The sequence below is a fragment of the Trichomycterus rosablanca genome, chromosome 20 (genome assembly GCF_030014385.1).
Source record: "Trichomycterus rosablanca isolate fTriRos1 chromosome 20, fTriRos1.hap1, whole genome shotgun sequence".
NCBI lineage: Eukaryota > Metazoa > Chordata > Actinopteri > Siluriformes > Trichomycteridae > Trichomycterus > Trichomycterus rosablanca.
In genome coordinates, this window is record NC_086007.1 from 17036604 (window position 1) to 17056666 (window position 20063).

The following is a 20063-nucleotide window of genomic DNA, read 5'->3' on the forward strand; positions in this document are numbered from 1 at the left end:
AATGTAGTTTGGTAGCTGACCCATGTTAAGAGCATGTGTTTATGCATGACCAGCAGAGGGGCCACTGAGGCACAGATGATTGATGTGTCAGTCCTTCCTGATTGACAATCACCTGCATAAGTGTTAATTTGCTTCACGTGAAAGTTTTTGTATAATGCACACATGCATTTCTCCAAAGCCATGATACTGGGCTGCTTGTTCTAGTCCAGTCTTCCGCTGGCATGTGATGCCAGTATTCTTTAATGTTCTAGGAACTCACCCCGGTGTCATGGCATTTTGGACATTACTCTTTAAGTGCCCTGGGAGAGCGGATTACCACAGAGGTGTTGTGACATTTCTGGCACAGGCTCCGCATGTAAATTTGCAGGGTGCACCAGTTAGTGACATATTTTAGGCAACAAAATGCATGCACAACTGCACAACATAAACACACATACACACACAATACTAAGTTGTACTTTTTTTGTACTTTCTCCTTTATAGCAACTGGATTTGGACATCGGGGGCAAACAGGTGACAAGGGTCAAACAGGTACCATAACATTTACATTTTCTGCATTTATTCAGAGCAACTTACAGAAGTGCTTCTTTTTCCTACTGTAGTTTAAGTAGACATCTAGACATCAGTCCAATAATACAAATCTGCTTAAACTTGTTAGAACAATGTTGTTGTTAAAAGATGCTATAGTAGGTAAGTTCATGTTATTTCACGTGTCTTATTTAAGTTCTTGGTGGGGGATCAAGATGAGCAAGAGTAGTGGTTTGAAGGTTGCGTGGTACAGAGCGGGATTTGATCTATGATATTTGGGGCTGGACTGTTATGGCTTTGTAGACAAGAATGCGGGCAGCTATAGGAAGTCAGTGAAGAGAATCATGTCATTTTGGCTACATGAAAAGAGAAGGACAGCTGGTTATCCAGGAAAACACCAAGGTTTCGTATATTATCAGATGGCTTGATATGGGAGATATTAAGAGAGATGACTAGGTCTTGGACTGGAGATTGATCTCCAGGAATAAGTATTAGCTCTGTCTTGTTGGGATTAATAAGAGAAATACAGCATAAAAACAGAAATACATCTTAATTGTTTACATTTTCAAACTTTATAAAAGATATTACTTTGAAATGTACGTTTGGATTATGAATCTTTTAGGAAGTTATGTATGTGAGTTAAGTGTATTAGATGACACCTCCAGCCAAGTTAGCTCATTGTCACAGAAAGGCCCAACATTTTTAACTATGCACTTCTTTGTTTTCTAAAATTATTACTGTTTGTACAAAAAGACCATGCTTTTATAAATCCTTTGTAAAATCTTGTCATTGTAATATAAGTGGAAGCCTTGTGAAATTCGCCTTGTTAACCATTTATCTTAAGTATGGTCCATCCTTGCTGTTTGTACTAACCCTAACCCTTTCTGTTTCTACAATGCTGTTGGACTGCTTTGTTTTTGTACTATTGCCTGTATTTTGACCATGGCTTAACCTTAACCAACCTTTTCTTTATTAAAGAGAGTTCTTAAAATGACTTGTTTACTGTAACGAATGGGCTAAGACGTGACAAGAGGGGGCAGACACACACGCAGAGATGTTTAACAATAACAAAAGACAAGACGGGTACACAAGACCAGACAAACACATGACCTATGCTAAATGCTAAGCTAACCACTAACACTAACCACACGAACAATGTTAAAGCTAAACATGAACCCTATGCTAATGCTAAACATAAACCAGACTAACACAAGACATGAACCAGAATAAACAAGACTTCTGGATATAATCCAGAACCATGAATAACAAAATCATGACATGACATTCAAGGTTTTTTATCCATACTCATTCTCCTTGATCTGAGTGCTGCATTTGATACCATCTCCCATTCTATTCTCCTCGATAGACTATCAGCCATAGGTTTTTCCAACATTTACATCTCAATCATCTCCCCTCACTTCTGGTGTTCCTCAAGGTTCGGTTCTCGGTCCTATTCTTTTCTTCATCTACCTTCTTCCTTTAGGTCTTATTTTTCACAAGTATAATATTTAGTTTCATTGTTATGCAGATGACACCCAGCTCTACCTTTCTAGCAAATCCACTTCTACCCTCCCTTCCTCTTCCCTCTGCAATTGCTTACAGGAAGTCAAGTCTTGGTTTTCCTCTAATTTTCTTAAACTCAATAGTGCTAAAACAGAGGTTCTTCTCATTGGTTCTAAATCTGTCCTTGCAAAAGTAGACAGTTTCTTTATTCCCATTGACAACACTCTTGTTTCCCCCTTCCTTCAGGTAAAGAGTCTGGGTGTCATCCTTGATAGCACTCTGTCTTTCCAAACTCACATAAATAACATCACTCGGTCTGCGTACTTTTATATTCGTTTTTAAATCACACCTCAAAACTCTTTAGCCTGCTCCCTTGACTTTATATATTTTTTTTAATTTCTTCTCTGTTTTTATTGTTGTTTTATGTTGTTTGTATATGTTTTTTGCTGACCTTGAGAGTCCCGAAAGGCGCTTATAAATACAATTTATTATTATTATTATTATTAAACCACAACATAAGCATGAAAACCAAAATAGTCTCCGCTGAAGGATCCACAGCTGTTCCCTGAAATATCTTGAGCAGTTCACCTGAAACAAGGAGCAGCTGTGGATCATTAGCTTCACTGACCAATTATACAGAGGAGACATAGGCTTGACAACATAAACAAACCACCTCCAACATGTGCTCCTGGAGAAAGCGGGGTGGCACATAAACATGAGCACCAGGAGCACAAAGAGGCTTGATCAGTGACATAGCCCCCCTTCCCCTAAAGGCACGACTCCCGGCGTGCCTTAACCAAAAAACAAAAAGGAGGTTTTAGACCCTAAGGGACATAAGGAGGACACGAACAAGCCATCTAAAACTGGCACAGTAGGCCCTGGAGCATCTGGAAACGAAGACGTGGAACCTGAAGCTGCGTGGAGCCTGGAGAGGCATCTTGGGTCAGCTGCGTGGAGCCTGGAGAGGAACGGAGCTTGGTCTGGTGACGGCCACATAGCACAGGGAGAGCCGTCTGGACTACATGGTGACTTGAACCCTGTTGAGTCACATGTAAGCAGCAAAGGGTTCCATAGATGATCAACCATGCCTGGTAATGACTTGAAACTTGACACTAATTGGGTGGCTGGAGGGTCCGAGACTACAATCAAACTATCTGTGGAACCCTGATCTGCTGGCTTACACTTAGGATGGACAGAGACAGATGAACATGGAACCGATTTTACAGACTGCAACATAGGCAAAACTGACTAGACAAAACAGGAACCAAGAAACCTGACAAAGAGATATGACAGACTTGGACAGACCGACTCACAGAACGAGCTTGACTTGACTCAATGACTGGATGGATTTTACATGGCGAACACATGGGACTAACTTGAACCGGTGAACTTGAAGAAACAGGCTGGGCAGACAGAGGCCTGGAACTAACTTTAGCAGACATAAACGTGGACGAGACATAAGCCGGTGGGAAGGCATTAGGACCCCTGGAGCCTATGGGGTCGTAAAGACAAACAGAACAGAAGGGAGGATCCTAGATGGCTCCTGACGTGGATGCTGAACAGGGAAGAGCATTTTCAGTGGGCACTAGCACCTGGACCACATTGGCAGTGGGTACTGCGGAGTCAGGAGTATACCCAGTGGGCACTGGATGCCAGGTATCTGCTGCAGTGGGCACTCTGCTACTTGGGCCAAAACCAACCAGTTGGCTGAGGGTCAAGAAGGTTCTACAGGTGGAGCTGGCTCTGAAGAGCCAAATTCCGGGAAACTCGGAATAAACGACACACATCTCGCTGTGTCCATTTCGAGGGAGACTAATGTAACAAATGGGCTAAGACGTGACAAAAGGGGGCAGACACACACGCAGATATGTTTAACAATAACAAAAGACAAAACAGTCGTTCACAAGACCAGACAAGCACATGACCTATGCTAAACGCTAAGCTAACCACTAACACTAATCTAACCACATGAACAATGCTAAAGCTAAACTAAATGCTACACTAACTGCTAACACTAATTTAAACACACATGAACAAAGCTAAAGCTAAACATGAACCCTATGCTAATGCTAAACATGAACCAGACTAACACAAGATATGAACCAGACTAACACAAGACATGAACCAGACTGAACAAGACTTCTTAGCAAGAACATGAACATGAGCATAATCCAAAACCATGAATAGCAAAATCATGACATGACATTCAAACCACGACATAAGCATGAAAACCTAAATAATCTTCATTGACCAATTATACAGAGGAGGCATAGGCTTGACAACATAAACAAACCACCTCCAGCATGTGCTCCTGGAAAGAGGGGCGTGGCGCATAAACATGAGCACCAGGAGCACAAAGAGGCTTGATTCGTAACTATCTACTTACTAACTATGTGTTTTAGGTCCTAAGGGGGATTTAGGAGCACACGGCTGTCCTGGACATCCAGGTGCACCGGGTTTAATTGGAGATCCAGGGCTTACAGGTTGTCGTGGACCACCAGGGCCTTCTGGAAAACCTGGCACAAATGGATTATGTGTGGATGGTTCCAAAGGAGAGCAAGGTCCCATTGGACCACAAGGACCATTAGGTAAACTAATTGTTTACTGAATTTTAATATCTCTCCTTTGTTAACCTGTTTGCTATTACTTGTACTTTAGCAGAAAGCAGTCATTTGTAAACTGCCTTTTACATTTATTTATTTAAACAGCAGAAATATATTTTTTTAATGTTTTACCTCATTGTTGTGAACACATGCTTATTTCTTTGTTGATGCTGTATCCCATTCTAAAGAACTGTGCATTGCTGCTCAAGAAAGCTTTACTATACACTGTCAATAACATTATTAAAACATTCATAGAACCAAACGAAATCTATTTGTGTAAATGTCAAGACAAAAAAAGGCCTAAGAAAGGGACTATCTTAGTTGTTACCAATACAAAGTTGACAATCTAGCAGCTGACATGGCATGTGATATAGTGTCAGTGGAATAGGTAACTTGTATCTGTGAATGCACAACTAATGCACTTTTTATACTGCAGTCAAATGAATATTTTCTTTTTAGATTTTCTGATAGAAAGCAAATTTCATGGTTTTGCTGATTAGGGCAAGTGAACCAGGTCCTTAAGCAGCACTCACACTATTACAGTACCACCACCATATTTGACTTGTAGAAAATGTTATATGTTTCTCTTTGCTGGTTTATTATATGCTACTGCTAGGTTATTTTCTTCTTTTACAACGTTCTCATAATTTTTTTTGAGCCTTAGAAATGTGTTTTTAGACCAATATTGCACATTTTCTTTTGATTTGGGCTTAGTATGCTGGCTGTTAAAACCCTTTAGCCTACTTTTATTTGAATATTAAAATCGTGTAATGTATTAATTCAGGTTATATTAATTTTATGATGTTGGTATCTAAACCAAAACATGCAAATAATAATAATAATAAATTAAAAAAGTAAAAATAAGGAGGAATACATGCTGCTGACTAAATCTGTTGACACAAGAGTCACTGATCCTAACAGCCCTAAAAATATTTGACACCATTAATTATTATATTTAAAAACAGTTTTTTATGTTTAAGAAAACATAAATCAGTTAGATTGCACAATTAGTACATTTTAAATTACATGACAGTATACACTGAATTAAAATAAATATTTATCATAGTATCTGGGTTTTTTAGTATTTGACATAATGGAAGGAACTTGAGCAGCTTAGTTACACTTCCTACATGTTGCATCTAGAGTGATTACACTAGATTGCCACTAGAGGTCAGGAACTACTGGAAATGTTTTTATACTGTTTGTTCTTATGGTGCTGAATTGCATCATGAAAGACACAGAGCCACACTAAATAATATACAGTACAGTGCTGTAAAAAAAGTATTTTTCCCTCTTCTTATTTTTATTTTTTTTGCATGTAAGTCACACTTATATGATTATGTAAACTACGTTTAATATTAGACAAAGATAACACAAGTAAAAACATTTTTTAATGATTTTATGCTGTTCAGCCATACCTGGTCCTATCTGGAAATGTAATTGTCCCTTTAGCTACTAAATCAACCAGTTCAAATACAAATGACAACTGGGTTAAGTTTTACTGCCAGACATGTTACATTTAAACATGACGTGAAGCAATGTAGAAGGTCTCAAAAAGCATATGATAAAATTGAGGCAAATACTTTCTCACAGCAGTATATTGTCTGTGGATCTCCACAATCAAATTATGGCAGTAAGTAAACAAAATCTAATGTTTATAGTCTTCCCTGAACCACAATGACAAAATTAAGCAAGTTTGGCACAACCATAAACCTTTCTAGAGTTTGCCATCTGGGCAAGAAGGGCCTTGGTCAGGGAGGTAAAAAGAACCCAACAGTCTAAAAACTAAAATAACTTTAAAAGTCCTGTACAGAACAGAAAAAAACAGTTGGATGGAAAATCACCTCTACAGCACACCATAATCTTTATTTTTTATAACAAAGACACAAGACAAAAGCCACAATTGAGCAAAAGACATGTGATAGTGTATCTGGACATTTTCTAAATGGCATGTGAAGGCAACATGAGAAAAGGATTGTCTGTTCTGATGAGATGAAAATGTAACTTTTTAAGCTTTACAGTCAGCACTATAAAATGGGCATTGTAGATCACCTGTCTAATACCATCACTATGGTGAAACAGTTTTGGCACTTTTGTTATTGTGATACTTCTTAGCAGCAGGCAAGGGTATACACATTATACAGTCAAAACAAGTGGCTTTGAGTGTTACAGCCAAAGCCCAAACTTAAACCCCATCAAACATCTGTAAGGAGACCTGAAAATGGCTATTCAAGCTATTCAACTTTTTGGAGCTTGATAGAATCCGTTACCCAAATCCAGTTGTCCAAAGCGTGTATCCTAAACTTACAGCTGTAATTGTTGCCAAAGGGGATTCAACAAGGTTTTAAATAAAGTGTATGAATATCTTAATTTTAGTTGTTGATTTATAATATATATATATATATTTTTTTTAATACATGTTTTTATTTTGTTGTTATGGAAAATCAGAATCAGAATACTTTATTTTTTCTACATAAAAGGGTGCTACTGTAAGAACTGCAATTTCCCTCTGGGATCAATAAACACTCTACTAGCTTAAAAACAAAGAAAAAATAAGAAACATTTGCAAATAGAAGTTAAAAAAGTTATTTACACATAATTAAATAATTAAAATGCTTACATTATTATTATTGCACAAGTGAATACTGAATATTGCACAGATGAGTCACATATTAAGGGAGGAATTATAGAGTTTGATGGCCACAGGTAGAAAAGACTTTCTGTGGCGCTCTGTGGTGCATTTTGGTAGGATGAGTCTTGCACTGAATGTGCTCCTTTGTCTCATCACCGTGTCATAATGTGGGTGGGAGCCATTGTTCATGATAACCTGCAGCTTAGACAGCATCCTCCTCTCCGATACTGCCGTCAGAGAGTCCAGCTCCACACCAACAACATCACCGGCCTTGCGGATCAATTTGTTAAGTCTGTTGGCATCTGCCACCCTCAGCCTGCTTCCCCAGCATGCAACAGCATAGAGGATAGCACTCGCTACCACAGACTCATAAAAGATCTTGAGCATAGTCCGGCAGATGTTGAAGGACCTCAGGCGCCTCAAAAAGCGCCTGTAGATTAATATTACCAATCATTCCAAATCAAACTTTGGGACTTCCTGGAATATTCATTAATGCTTTTTTAGAGAAATTTTTGTAGGCTAATTCTAAAAAAAATGTATTACTGTTTACATTTTTTTTAACTAGAGATAAATGTTTTCTTTTCTAAAATCTCTGAGCTAAAAATGACATTTTGTTGAACTGCAGTATAATTTATTTTAATAATTTTCTTTCTTATCCAGGATTTTGTGTACTAGTTTATTGTGTGCAGCTTGTTGAGCCTTTCCTAATACTGATTTATTAAAGTATCATTTAGATTTCACAAGGCTTCAAGTAATTGAGTGTGTTTGATTAAACTTGGTTATTAATTAATGTTAATTAAAGTTGGCTAACTGGCTGTACTTTTTCACATATAGCCAGTTGTAGCTGGATTTTTTTTTCTTTAAAAAAATGAAATCCTTATTTAAAAACAGTATTCACGCACTTGTAGTTCATGTAGTCATGTGCTTGGGTGACCTAAGTGGCTAGCCCACTACTCTAAATCGGTGTACTCTCAGTGCTGGTCCCAAACTGAGATAAAAAATAGGAGGGCTGCATCAGGGAAGGCATCTGACATATACTGTAAACTGTAGGGTAAATGGTACCATATAAAAGTCTGGTTTGAAGTCCTGATCTGGTGTGGCAACCCTTTTATAAGGTGTACATAAGGAAGCTGCTGAAAGAAGGGGAAATTACAAACATTTTAGTACTTTTTGGTGTAGTTTAGGACACAGCTCATTTTAGTCACAGTTGTTATTCTAAGCTGGGCCTTCTTGAGCCCTTGGATTAGTTTTAGATTTCTTAATTAAAAAGACTTGCAACCCACCTTTAAGCCAATTTCTCCTACAGTTCTTCAGAAGTTAAAAACAAACATCATGAAGAGATCAGCTAAATAATACTCATTCTGGGGCACATAAAACGAATAACAGTGATCTTGCATAAACATAGCTTAAATATAACCTTTTCTTTACTCTGTGCTTTATTGTGTGTTCCTGTGTATTCATGTAGGGCCCAGGGGAATGCATGGTCCTCCGGGACCCCCTAGTCCTGGTGTAAAAGGTGAAAAAGGTGACCCTGGACTTCATGGACAAGTGGGTACTTGTGGTTTTTATGGAGATAGGGGTCCACAAGGATATCCGGTGTGTATTCTAAAAAAAAACATACAATATGAATTTTTATAACCCATATATATATACACAGTATATACTGTATATACAGTGTATCACAAAAGTGAGTACACCGCTCACATTTCTGCAAATATTTTATTATATCTTTTCATGGGACAACACTATAGAAATAAAACTTAAATATAACTTAGAGTAGTCAGTGTACAGCTTGTATAGCAGTGTAGATTTACTGTCTTCTGAAAATAACTCAACACACAGCCATTAATGTCTAAATAGCTGGCAACATAAGTGAGTACACCCCACAGTGAACATGTCCAAATTGTGCCCAAAGTGTCAATATTTTGTGTGACCACCATTATTATCCAGCACTGCCTTAACCCTCCTGGGCATGGAATTCACCAGAGCTGCACAGGTTGCTACTGGAATCCTCTTCCACTCCTCCATGATGACATCACGGAGCTGGTGGATGTTAGACATCTTGAACTCCTCCACCTTCCACTTGAGGATGCGCCACAGGTGCTCAATTGGGTTTAGTCCATCACCTTTACCTTCAGCTTCCTCAGCAAGGCAGTTGTCATCTTGGAGGTTGTGTTTGGGGTCGTTATCCTGTTGGAAAACTGCCATGAGGCCCAGTTTTCGAAGGGAGGGGATCATGCTCTGTTTCATAATGTCACAGTACATGTTGGAATTCATGTTTCCCTCAATGAACCGCAGCTCCCCAGTGCCAGCAACACTCATGCAGCCCAAGACCATGATGCTACCACCACCATGCTTGACTGTAGGCAAGATACAGTTGTCTTGGTACTTCTCACCAGGGCGCCGCCACACATGCTGGACACCATCTGAGCCAAACAAGTTTATCTTGGTCTCGTCAGACCACAGGGCATTCCAGTAATCCATGTTCTTGGACTGCTTGTCTTCAGCAAACTGTTTGCGGGCTTTCTTGTGCGTCAGCTTCCTTCTGGGATGACGACCATGCAGACCGAGTTGATGCAGTGTGCGGCGTATGGTCTGAGCACTGACAGGCTGACCTCCCACGTCTTCAACCTCTGCAGCAATGCTGGCAGCACTCATGTGTCTATTTTTTAAAGCCAACCTCTGGATATGACGCCGAACACGTGGACTCAGCTTCTTTGGTCGACCCTGGCGAAGCCTGTTCCGAGTGGAACCTGTCCTGGAAAACCGCTGTATGACCTTGGCCACCATGCTGTAGCTCAGTTAGCAATCTTCTTATAGCCCAGGCCATCTTTGTGGAGAGCAACAATTCTATTTCTCACATCCTCAGAGAGTTCTTTGCCATGAGGTGCCATGTTGAATATCCAGTGGCCAGTATGAGAGAATTGTACCCAAAACACCAAATTTAACAGCCCTGCTCCCCATTTACACCTGGGACCTTGACACATGACACCAGGGAGGGACAACGACACATTTGGGCACAATTTGGACATGTTCACTCTGGGGTGTACTCACTTATGTTGCCAGCTATTTAGACATTAATGGCTGTGTGTTGAGTTATTTTCAGAAGACAGTAAATCTACACTGCTATACAAGCTGTACACTGACTACTCTAAGTTATATCCAAGTTTCATGTCTATAGTGTTGTCCCATGAAAAGATATAATGAAATATTTGCAGAAATGTGAGGGGTGTACTCACTTTTGTGATACACTGTATATGTACAGTATATGCTGTGCCAGAGGTTTAAATGTTTTTGTTGCAGGGTTTGGCTGGAAGTCTTGGTCGGCCTGGCAACAAAGGAGAAATGGGACCAAAGGGGCAATTGGGACCTATGGGTAGGAAATCATAGAGAATGTCTTTTTAATCATTATATCAATCATCCAATCAATTAATTAATTAAAATTTATGTTTTTTTTATCATTAATTTGTCAACATTTAAACCCATAATTAACTAAAAGGTAATGGATTTTTTCTAACTAAAGTGTTAAGGCTTTCAGTTTTTTATTTCATTCAGTTATTTATAGGTGTACAAGTACAGTTGCATTGTAGCTTATAAAGTTACATTTACAGCTTTAAGTCTTTTTGGATAAGTCTCTGTAGGCTTGTCTTGGGTAGTTTTTCTATACTTCATGGGGAGCGTCTGTGAACTGCCATCTTCTGCCAGATGTTATGGTTTAAGTCTGGGCTTTGGCTGTGCAACTCAAGAACTTTCAGAGACCCCAAACCCATTTAAAGGTTGCTTGACTGTTCAAGGTGAACTTCACACCAAAGCTTGTGTGTGCTCTAGAGGAGGTTTCTGTAAATAAGTTTTTGTTTTTGGCTTCATTCTTTTTGCCCCTCAATTCTTATTAGTCCTCCTTTACCTGAGAAGCATGCCCAAAGCATGATGCTGCCACCACTATGGTGAATCGAGTGTCTGTTTATTGCCAGTACCTAGCCAGAGAGCTAAATTTTTATCTCATCAGATCAGAAAATATTCACTTCATGAGATTCTGTTAGCAAACACCAAGTAAGCAGTTATATGCCTTTTACTCAACAGTGGCTTTTGTCTTGCCACTGCCACAAAGGTCTAATTTATGAAGTGCTGCAGAGATGGTTCTCTGTCCAACAGTTTCTCCCATTTCTGCACAGAACATTTGAAGCTCTTTTAGAATTGTTGGTCTCTTTCCTACCATTATAATACTGCACTCTTTCAAAGTTGAACTAAACAGTTCCAAGTGCTGAAAAACAGTGAAAATCTTTTTCTCACCACTGTGTCTGTGTCACTTCTGACTATGTCATATAAACATTATGACTCATTGGTAGTGCTATGAATAGGTCAGCAATGAACTTTAATCAGATTAAACCTTTAGTGCGGAGGCAATCTATAAAAACAGAGCTGTAAAACAATGAATCCTGACTATGTGTATTGTTCTTGTTTAGGTAAAAAAGGAACAGATGGTTTACAAGGCCTAACTGGTTATCCAGGACTAAAAGGACAAAGAGGAAGACCAGGTAAAAGTTTGCTTTAGTATCATCTTTTGGCTATAGCCACAGTGGGTCCCCATCTTCACTATCATCAACTTTTTTTCTTAACCTAGCTTCCACTACTTTTTCCCAGATCATCATGATGTGGCTGATAAACTTTAAGCCTGCTGTTGCAGCTCTGCTCATCTCCCTGTTTTAAATCAGTACCATTACACTTCTTCACTTCTCAGGAATCCTCTCAAATTTCAAGATTGCCATAGGCTTTTTTTTTCTTTTCTTGGCACTTCTCTCTTTGCCTTACAACGCACCTCCTTGTGCTCCTGTCTTCTATGTTAAGATTCAAAGGTAGCTTTATTCACAGAAAAATAATGGATATTCCATTATATGTGATAAAATATATTAATAACAGTGCAACAGTAACTACAATAAAAACAATAGTGACAATAATACAAGTAGTACTACATGTAAGTAGTATAAGATGTGGGTCGCTCTCTTGTAGGTGTTTCCAGAATTGCTCTTTTCTGCATTGTTTGTGGTTTTTCTGTGCACTTTTTAGGATGATTTTGCAGAACTTTTAGGATGCATGCAGGGTTTCTTATGGATTGGTAATGTGTTCGCAAACCCCACACTTCCCTGTCATAAAGAGCAATTAGCAATTATTGATTCTTAAATTTTAGCCAAATTCGAGCTGGAATTTCCATGAGTGTTTGTTGTTTTATGGCATAGAAAGCCCTGCAAGCTTTTCTCTGAATGTATTTACTGCCAGGTTAAAGCTTCCTGATGGGGTGATTTTTAGTCCTAAGTTAGTGTAATTTTTACAATGCGTGGTTTCATGTGGTCCTAATTTAAATATGTGCTTTGTTCCCTGGACCATGGGAGCTGGATCTTTTCTGCTAAAAAATATTTTTTGTCTTTACATACACATAACACAAGTACACATAGAAGTACATGTTAACATATACAACTTTGGTTGTTCTTAAAGTACATAAAGTTTATGATTGTACAGTGATTAAAAAAACTACAGAAACATTGTCCAGTGCAGATCATGAGTCCAGTTGAACAGTCTGATGGCTGCGGGTTTTACTTCCTCAGGATTTATTTATTTTTATTTATTTGTAGAAGTTAACTACCTTGATGTTCTCACCCTGGATGGTGACTGGAGCTGGAGAGGCTTTCTTTTTCTGGTAATCCACTGTCAGTCAGGTGTTAATTTGGAGATGGTTGTACTGGCACCAGTCTGCAAAGTTTTTCACCAGGCTTCTGTATTTCTCCTTATTCCACTTACAAATACATCCCACAATAGCAGTGTCATCCAAGAACTTTTGTAAATGACATGTCACAGATGCATAACTAAAATCAGAGGTGTAAAAAGTGTAGAGAAAGGGAGCAAGTACAGTCCTCTGTGGAGTCCCTATGATGCTTATAGTCTGCTCTGACACACAGCTTTTTAGTCTCACATACTAGGGTCTGCCAGTCAGGTAGTCAGTGATCCAGGACACAAGGGCAGGATTTACCTGCATCGCACTGAGCTTGTCCCTCAACAGGACTGGACTGGATGGTGTTAAAAGCACTGGAAAAATCTAAGAATATGATTCTCACTGTGTTCTTTGCCATCTCCAGGAGTGAGTACACTCTATGCAGCAGTTAGATAAGAGCATCCTCAACCCCTACATGTGGCCGATAGGCAAACTGTGAGGGGTCCAGTGCCGTTTCCACCTGTGATCTGTAGTCATTCAGTTATTTGGGGTTAGTATTTGGCGCCAGAACCATGCAGGAGGTTTTTCAAAGCACCAGAACCTTCTGTAGTCATAGGCTGAGGCTTCTTAAACATTCATTTACTTTCATATTCTGCCACCAAGTCTCTTTTTCTTGCTTCCTCTGTTTAGATGTCACACCATGTCTCTCTTCCTCCTCTTTCACTCTAAAGACATGCTACATACAATTATACATGCCTTAGTATAAAGCTTAAAATAAGTGTTGCAGTATTTGATATGATGTTTTAAAGGTAAATGATTTTCTCTTATTGATTGCCTCAGGTGAGAAGGGGAAAGATGTCTATCACAAAGTCATAACTTTTCCTGGAGACCCTGGCCCACCAGGTAAAAAGGGAAACATTGGTGCTCCTGGACCAACTGGGCCAAGAGGGCTAACTGGGGCAGCAGGTACAAACATACATAAACCCATTTACAGTGACCCCCTACCCCCACACAGAAAAACACACACAAACATTCTGTTTAGCTCATAATAAAACAAGATGTGACATGCAGGGCACAATTGCATATGCTTGGTCATTTGCTTTATTGAAGATTTCTGATTATAAAAACACTGAAAGTCCTAATGTGATTTTAACCTTTTACAACAAAAATATATTAGTGGTATAGTATGTGGGGGGGTTGAATAAATTTATTTTTGGCATTTATCAGAGCAATTTACAGAAGTGCTTCCATAGTAAACATTTCTTTACTGTAGTTTAAGTAGAGGAAGGATACAAGTCAACTGAAACCCTGTTAGAACAAATGAATAGGTAGACATTTTTAAGATGCCATAGAAGTTATGTTTCGTATCTCCTGACCGCCAGGGCGGTGCCTAGTAGTGGATAATCCCGCGCGTGTGCGCTTCAGACCGAGATATTTTATACCAAATTAGTCACACATGACCCCCTGCAGTGATGTCACTTACTGTATAATACACCAGTGACTCACACAGTCTTCCTCTTTTCTCGTCTCGCCTTCAAACCGATGGTTCAGCCCGGTGACACTTTCTGTTGGAGCTACGAATTTAATTCGTCCTCTACGGGCTGTGAGTATCACAGCGGGATCTGGCAAATTCACCTAGAGTGCGCTTGGTGTGAGAATGAGCCAGAGAAGCTGTGTTTGTTATTGGATTTTCTTTTCCCGCCCGGAGATTACTCGGTGTGGAGTAAGCTGAACTAATAACTGTCTACGTGGAACTCAGGTAAGTAACGCTTATGTACTACGGGAGTTAGTTCTAATTTGTTTTGTGTGGAACACACTGCTCAAAGAGTTATAACTCTGAGCGCTAGCAGCGCGTTTCTTTTCACCTAGAGTTTATACTCTGTGTTAAGTGAAGCCAACTCTCATTTGCTATATCGAGTAGATTACTCGTAATAGCTTAGCTCTAGCAGCACGACACTTTCATCTAGAGTTCTGTACTCGGTGTAAGTGACGTCGCTTCTCCGTTCGAAAAGATTGCTTTTACTCGCTTAACATTAGTAACACAGCCTTGTTTTCTACATTTTTCATACTCGGTGCCGGGTGATATCTGCTACTCACTGAGTTAGTGAGGGAATTAGTGTACAATTTTCACTTAGAGTTTCACACTCGGTGAACTGGAAAGATTACCTGAGAGGATTACCTGGCGTACAATGTTCACTTAGAGTTTCACACTCGGTGATAACTGGAAAGATTACCTGGCATACAATTTTCACTTAGAATTTCACACTTGGTGATAACTGGAAAGATTACCTGAGAGGATTACCTGGCGTACAACTTTTTTACCTAGAGGTTTACACTCGGTGTTTTGTGAGCTGACAGCTCGTGATATTGTAACAATAGCATTGCTCAGCGTGTGTATCGTGGTCATGCCGTTTTCACCTCGAGTTTGTACTCGGTGTAGTTTTTTACTTCTTTTTAGTAGTACTCAGTACTAGGAGGGAAACAGCGATATCAACAACGCAGTACTGTCATGCGTCGAATGGTTGTAACCAGTGCTTTGCTGCCTTGGAGTCTTATGATGGGCATGAGCTTTGGGAATGAGGTTGGATCACCTTTGTGAAGCCTTGGTGAACTTGTGCATGGATTGTGCTATTATTCCATTAGACCGCCGCCGAGAACTGTTGGCGGGGCTAGAGGTTGGATGCGAGGCTGAGTTACCAGCGCCTCAGCATGGCACAAGCAACACTGCAAAGCGGCCCCCGGAGGGACCAGGGCCTATGCAGAGGAAAATGAGACGGTCCATGGCACCGTTGAAGTCATTATTTATGCTTATAGTATCCCAAGCATACCAACCAAAGCAGATGATGCACTTTCTAGCAGCATCAAATGCTGAATTCTTCAGGTTTTTTCTACAGCCGGGTGGTTCCCCGCCGACTGCTTCAGCACGGTCGGGGTATCTTTCTGCTTCACACTCGCAAAACTCTGAAGCCAGTGCTGTGACGACCACCCCTGTGCACACCGCCCTGGTGCATAGCACCCTAAAGTTGGCCTTGGCCAAACTAGGACTTTATGCTCCAACAGCCCCAAAAACAAAAAGTTCTTTATGCGGGCTCTCTCTCTTTTCTACATCTGGCCTTGCAGTCTTCCCTACAAGGTACCGATAGTAGTGGACCTGTGGATGAGCTCTTAAATACAGCCCTACAGTCTGTCGGCTACTTGGCCCAGGGCCATGGGAGGCTGATAGGGACACTGATTCATGGGTGCCGTCAAGTGGGGTGCCCAATCATTGCTTTCTGAGGCCTGTAGAGCATCACTTAGACCACTGCCCCTGGTGACAGGGTGTGTTTTTGGCCTCTCCGATCAAAGAAGCCCTCGAATGTCGCTCAGCTTTTTTGGAGGCCTCCAGAACTGAAGCTTCTTGTCACTTGGAAGTATCAATCACAGTCACAGATCCACAGTGAAGGCCTAAGGCATAGAATGTGCCACACCAGACAATATCATCTGTTCGTGGGAACAGGTCAATGCTGCGCCACCCCTATTCTGAGGGGAGCGCCACCCATAACCGTCGCTGATGAGCTTCAGTTGGTGGAGGAACCACTGAAAACCCAGTGTATGACATTTTGTTGTTCCAAAAAGGACGAAGGCTTCCAACCAATTCTGCACCTCCGTCGGTTGAATTCTTACCCGAAGGCTCTTCCCTTTTGAATGCTCCAGCAGGCAGCTCTGGCACCCCTCATGGATTAAAATCCTCCCTTATCTAGACAACTGGCTTGTGTGTACCCCCCTCAAGAGCACGACACTTGTGGACGCACAGCAGCCGCTGATTTGCGTCCGAGCGCTTGGCCTAGCAATAAACTGGGAGTAGAGCATCCTCCTCCCTGTTCAGAAGATCCAGTTTATTGGCATGCTGCTAGACTCCCTGTCTATGACAGCCTCGCTTCCCGGGACCCGCACACGAGCAGTCTGGTCTCGCGTGTGCCGCCTAAAACTCAGCATGAGAGTTCCGTTCTTAAGGCTACTGCATCTCCAGAGCCTCCTGCATAGGTTGTTACATTGGGGAAACTCCACGAAGCCTTTTCAGATATGGCTTACTTCTCTCAATCTGGATCCTGTACGCCACAGGTGTGTGTTGGTCCGTGTGTCAGAAGAGTGTCTGACAGCTCTCAAGCCATGGCGCTCTCCAAGTTCAACTTGTCGGGTGAACATGGGCAAATACCCACACGCAGGGAAGTGGTGACGACAGATGCGTCAGCTTCCGGCTGGGGGACGTGTGGAAGCACAGGTGGGTTTAGGGCACTTGGTCTATGAACCAAGCTTGCGAACGCATCAGTTTTAAGAACTATGTGCTGTAAAACTTGCCTTGGAATTCTTTCTCCCAAAGTTTGCAGGGCAAGCATGTGTTGGTACGCAAAGACAACCTGAGCACGGTTTATCATATAAACCATTGTGGTGGCACCAGGTCCCAAGTGCTCTTGTATCTGGCAAAGGAGCTGTGGACATAAGCACATCCAGATTTCCTCTCTCTGCAGGCTGTTCACCTGGCAGGGACAACCAATGGGACAGTGGGCGCTCTCTTGAGGTAATCTCTGAGCCCCAGTCATTAGAGACTTCATCTGAAGGTGGTTCACCTAATATGGGAGAAGTTTGGCCAGTCATGGATGAGTCTGTTTGCTTCACTGGACACAACTTATTGTCCGCTATGGTTCTCGGAACACCAGCGGGACAGGATGCATTACCCTACAACTGGCTGAAAGAATTGCGTTTTCTCCACTCCCTCTCCTGCCAGCACTGCTGAGCAGGGTTTGGGAGGAGGGCCACAAGGTTCTTCTGGTAGCTTCTTGATGGCCAAGACAACCATGGTTTACTTCGGGGTATTCCGTGGAGGCTTCTCCTAGAGAGGACCTCCTCTCAACTGAAGGGTCAGGTGTGGTAGCCACGACCAGAATTTTTTTTCCAGCTTGGCTGTGACCCTTAGGGCTAACAGTGAACTCTCCTCATGTCTTCCTGGAGTGCAAAACACTATCCTAAATGCTAGAGCAGCATCTACTCAAGCTTTGTATGGTGGTAGATGGCAGTCATTGTGAACTGTTGTACGGAACAGTTGGGTGATCCTCTTTCCTGTTCTGTGGAAACAGTACTTTTCTCCTTACAAGCGTTGCTGGACTCTATTAGGTCTTCATCCACTCTGAAGTTCTACTTGGCTGCTCTATCGAGCCAACTGGCCTTGAAAAACAGTGCATCTCTGGGCTCACACAAACTTGTTGTGTAAAGAATGCAGGAAGGCTTAGACCCCTGTGTGATTCGTCCGCTACCATGGGACCTCCCCTTGGTGCTGGATTGTGTTGCAGTGCTCAGTTGAGCCTCTGGACCAGGTTGGTCTCAGGTGGTTGTCCCTAAAATCAGCGTTTTTTTGCTGGCTATTGTTATGACGGAGCGTGTTTGCGAGTTGCATCCGTTACCTTGAGACAAAAAACAGCTTTTCTTCCGAAAGTACTCAGGACAGAGTTTATCAACCAGTTCATCAGTCTGGTGGCTTGTAACGATCACTCTGATCCCAGGCATCAGCTCTTGTGCCCTGTCAGAGCATTGAGATGCTATGTATCTGCTATTGCATCTGTGTAAAAGACAGATTAGCTCTTGTTGTTTCTCGGACGCTAAGCGTGGTCGTCGCTTTTCTAAGTTGTGAGTCTTTTGCTGGCTGACTGAGGTCATTGGAATGGCCTACATGGCATACAACCGTCCTTTAACTGCATTGTCACCTGGTCAGAGTGTCACCGCTGCAAGAGGGGTCCCCATTGCGGAGATTTGTGTGACAGCCACTTGATCTTCGGCATGTACGGTTTCACGCCTTTACAGCGTGACTGTTGCAGCCTGTTCTAGCTTGGCACCGGCTGTCCTGTCCCTTACCACGAGTGGAAGTTAAAGCACTCCTTGTGACAGCGTGGGCATAAATCATCCACTACTAGGCACCGCCCTGGCGGTCAGAAGATACGAAACATAACGCTAGTTACGAATGTAACTGTGGTTATGTGAGTCCTGGTCACTCGGAGTGTGCGAGACGTTCCAGGTTCCTGAGGAAGACTGCGTGAGTCACAGGTGTATTATACAGTAAGTGACATCACTGCAGGGGGTCACGTGTGACTAATTTGGTATAAAATATCTTGGTCTGAAGTGCACACGCGCGGGATTATCCACTACTAGGCACCGCCCTGGCGGTCATCCAATGCTCACATAACCACAGTTACATTCGTAACTAGCGATAAGTGCATGTTAGTGTAGTAAAGTAAGTGCTAGTAAAGAGGTAGGTCTTTAATTGTTTTTTGAAGATGGTGAGAGACTCAGAAGCTTGAACAGACAAGGGAAGTACAGAGAATAGCCTAGTATGGAGAATAGCCTTGATGCAAGACTTGTGGCTTGGATGTTGCATGGTACAGAGCGGGCTTTGATGACTTCTCTAAGGTAGCTTGGGGCTGGTCCATTTTTGGCTTTGTAGGCAAGCATCATTGTTTTAAACTGAATGTGGGCAGCTACAGCTAGCCAGTGAAGAGAATGCAGCAGTGGGGTGATGTGGCTGTGTGTGGGTTGATTGCTGCATTTTGAATGAGTTGCAGGGGTTTAATAGTGGACATGGGAGCACCTGCCAGAAGGGAGTTGTAGTAGACAATGGCAAGTGATTGGACTAGACTCTGAGTGGCTTTTATAGAGAGAAATGGCAGAATCTTCTTGATGTTGTGGAGGGGGAACTGGTATGATCTTATCATGTTTGCTACATAAGTAGACAGGGTTAGCTGGCTATCCAGGACAACACGAGGTTTCATAAATTATTAGATGGTTTGATCTGGAAGTTATTAAGAGAGATGACTAGGTCTTGGGTGGGAATCTCCAGGAATAATTATCAGCTCCATTACACCAGGTTGGAACATCCTTGTGTCATTTTGGAAGATACGCCCTGGTGTTTTCGGTGAGATTAGTGATTATGGTCCTGTGTGTGCAGGAACAAATTGTGGGGTTGTGAATATTTTTACCCAGGCTGGTGACCATGTACGTGCAAGCACGTAGTTGGTGGTGGGGTAAATACTTTTGCTAAGTCAGGGGACTGTGTCTGTGGAAGCAC

The 20063-nt window shown here is 41.6% G+C and overlaps 1 protein-coding gene across 1 annotated transcript in view; it reads left to right on the forward strand.

The window, feature by feature from the left end:
• Positions 1-20063, forward strand: part of col4a3 (collagen, type IV, alpha 3) — a 221777-nt gene that overhangs the window by 148107 nt on the left and 53607 nt on the right. Inside the window, exons 33-38 of the mRNA XM_063016668.1 lie at positions 484-531; positions 4434-4619; positions 8732-8814; positions 10570-10642; positions 11730-11801; positions 13811-13936. Coding sequence (XP_062872738.1) covers positions 484-531; positions 4434-4619; positions 8732-8814; positions 10570-10642; positions 11730-11801; positions 13811-13936 — 588 coding nt within the window. The remainder of the gene's footprint in view (positions 1-483; positions 532-4433; positions 4620-8731; positions 8815-10569; positions 10643-11729; positions 11802-13810; positions 13937-20063) is intronic.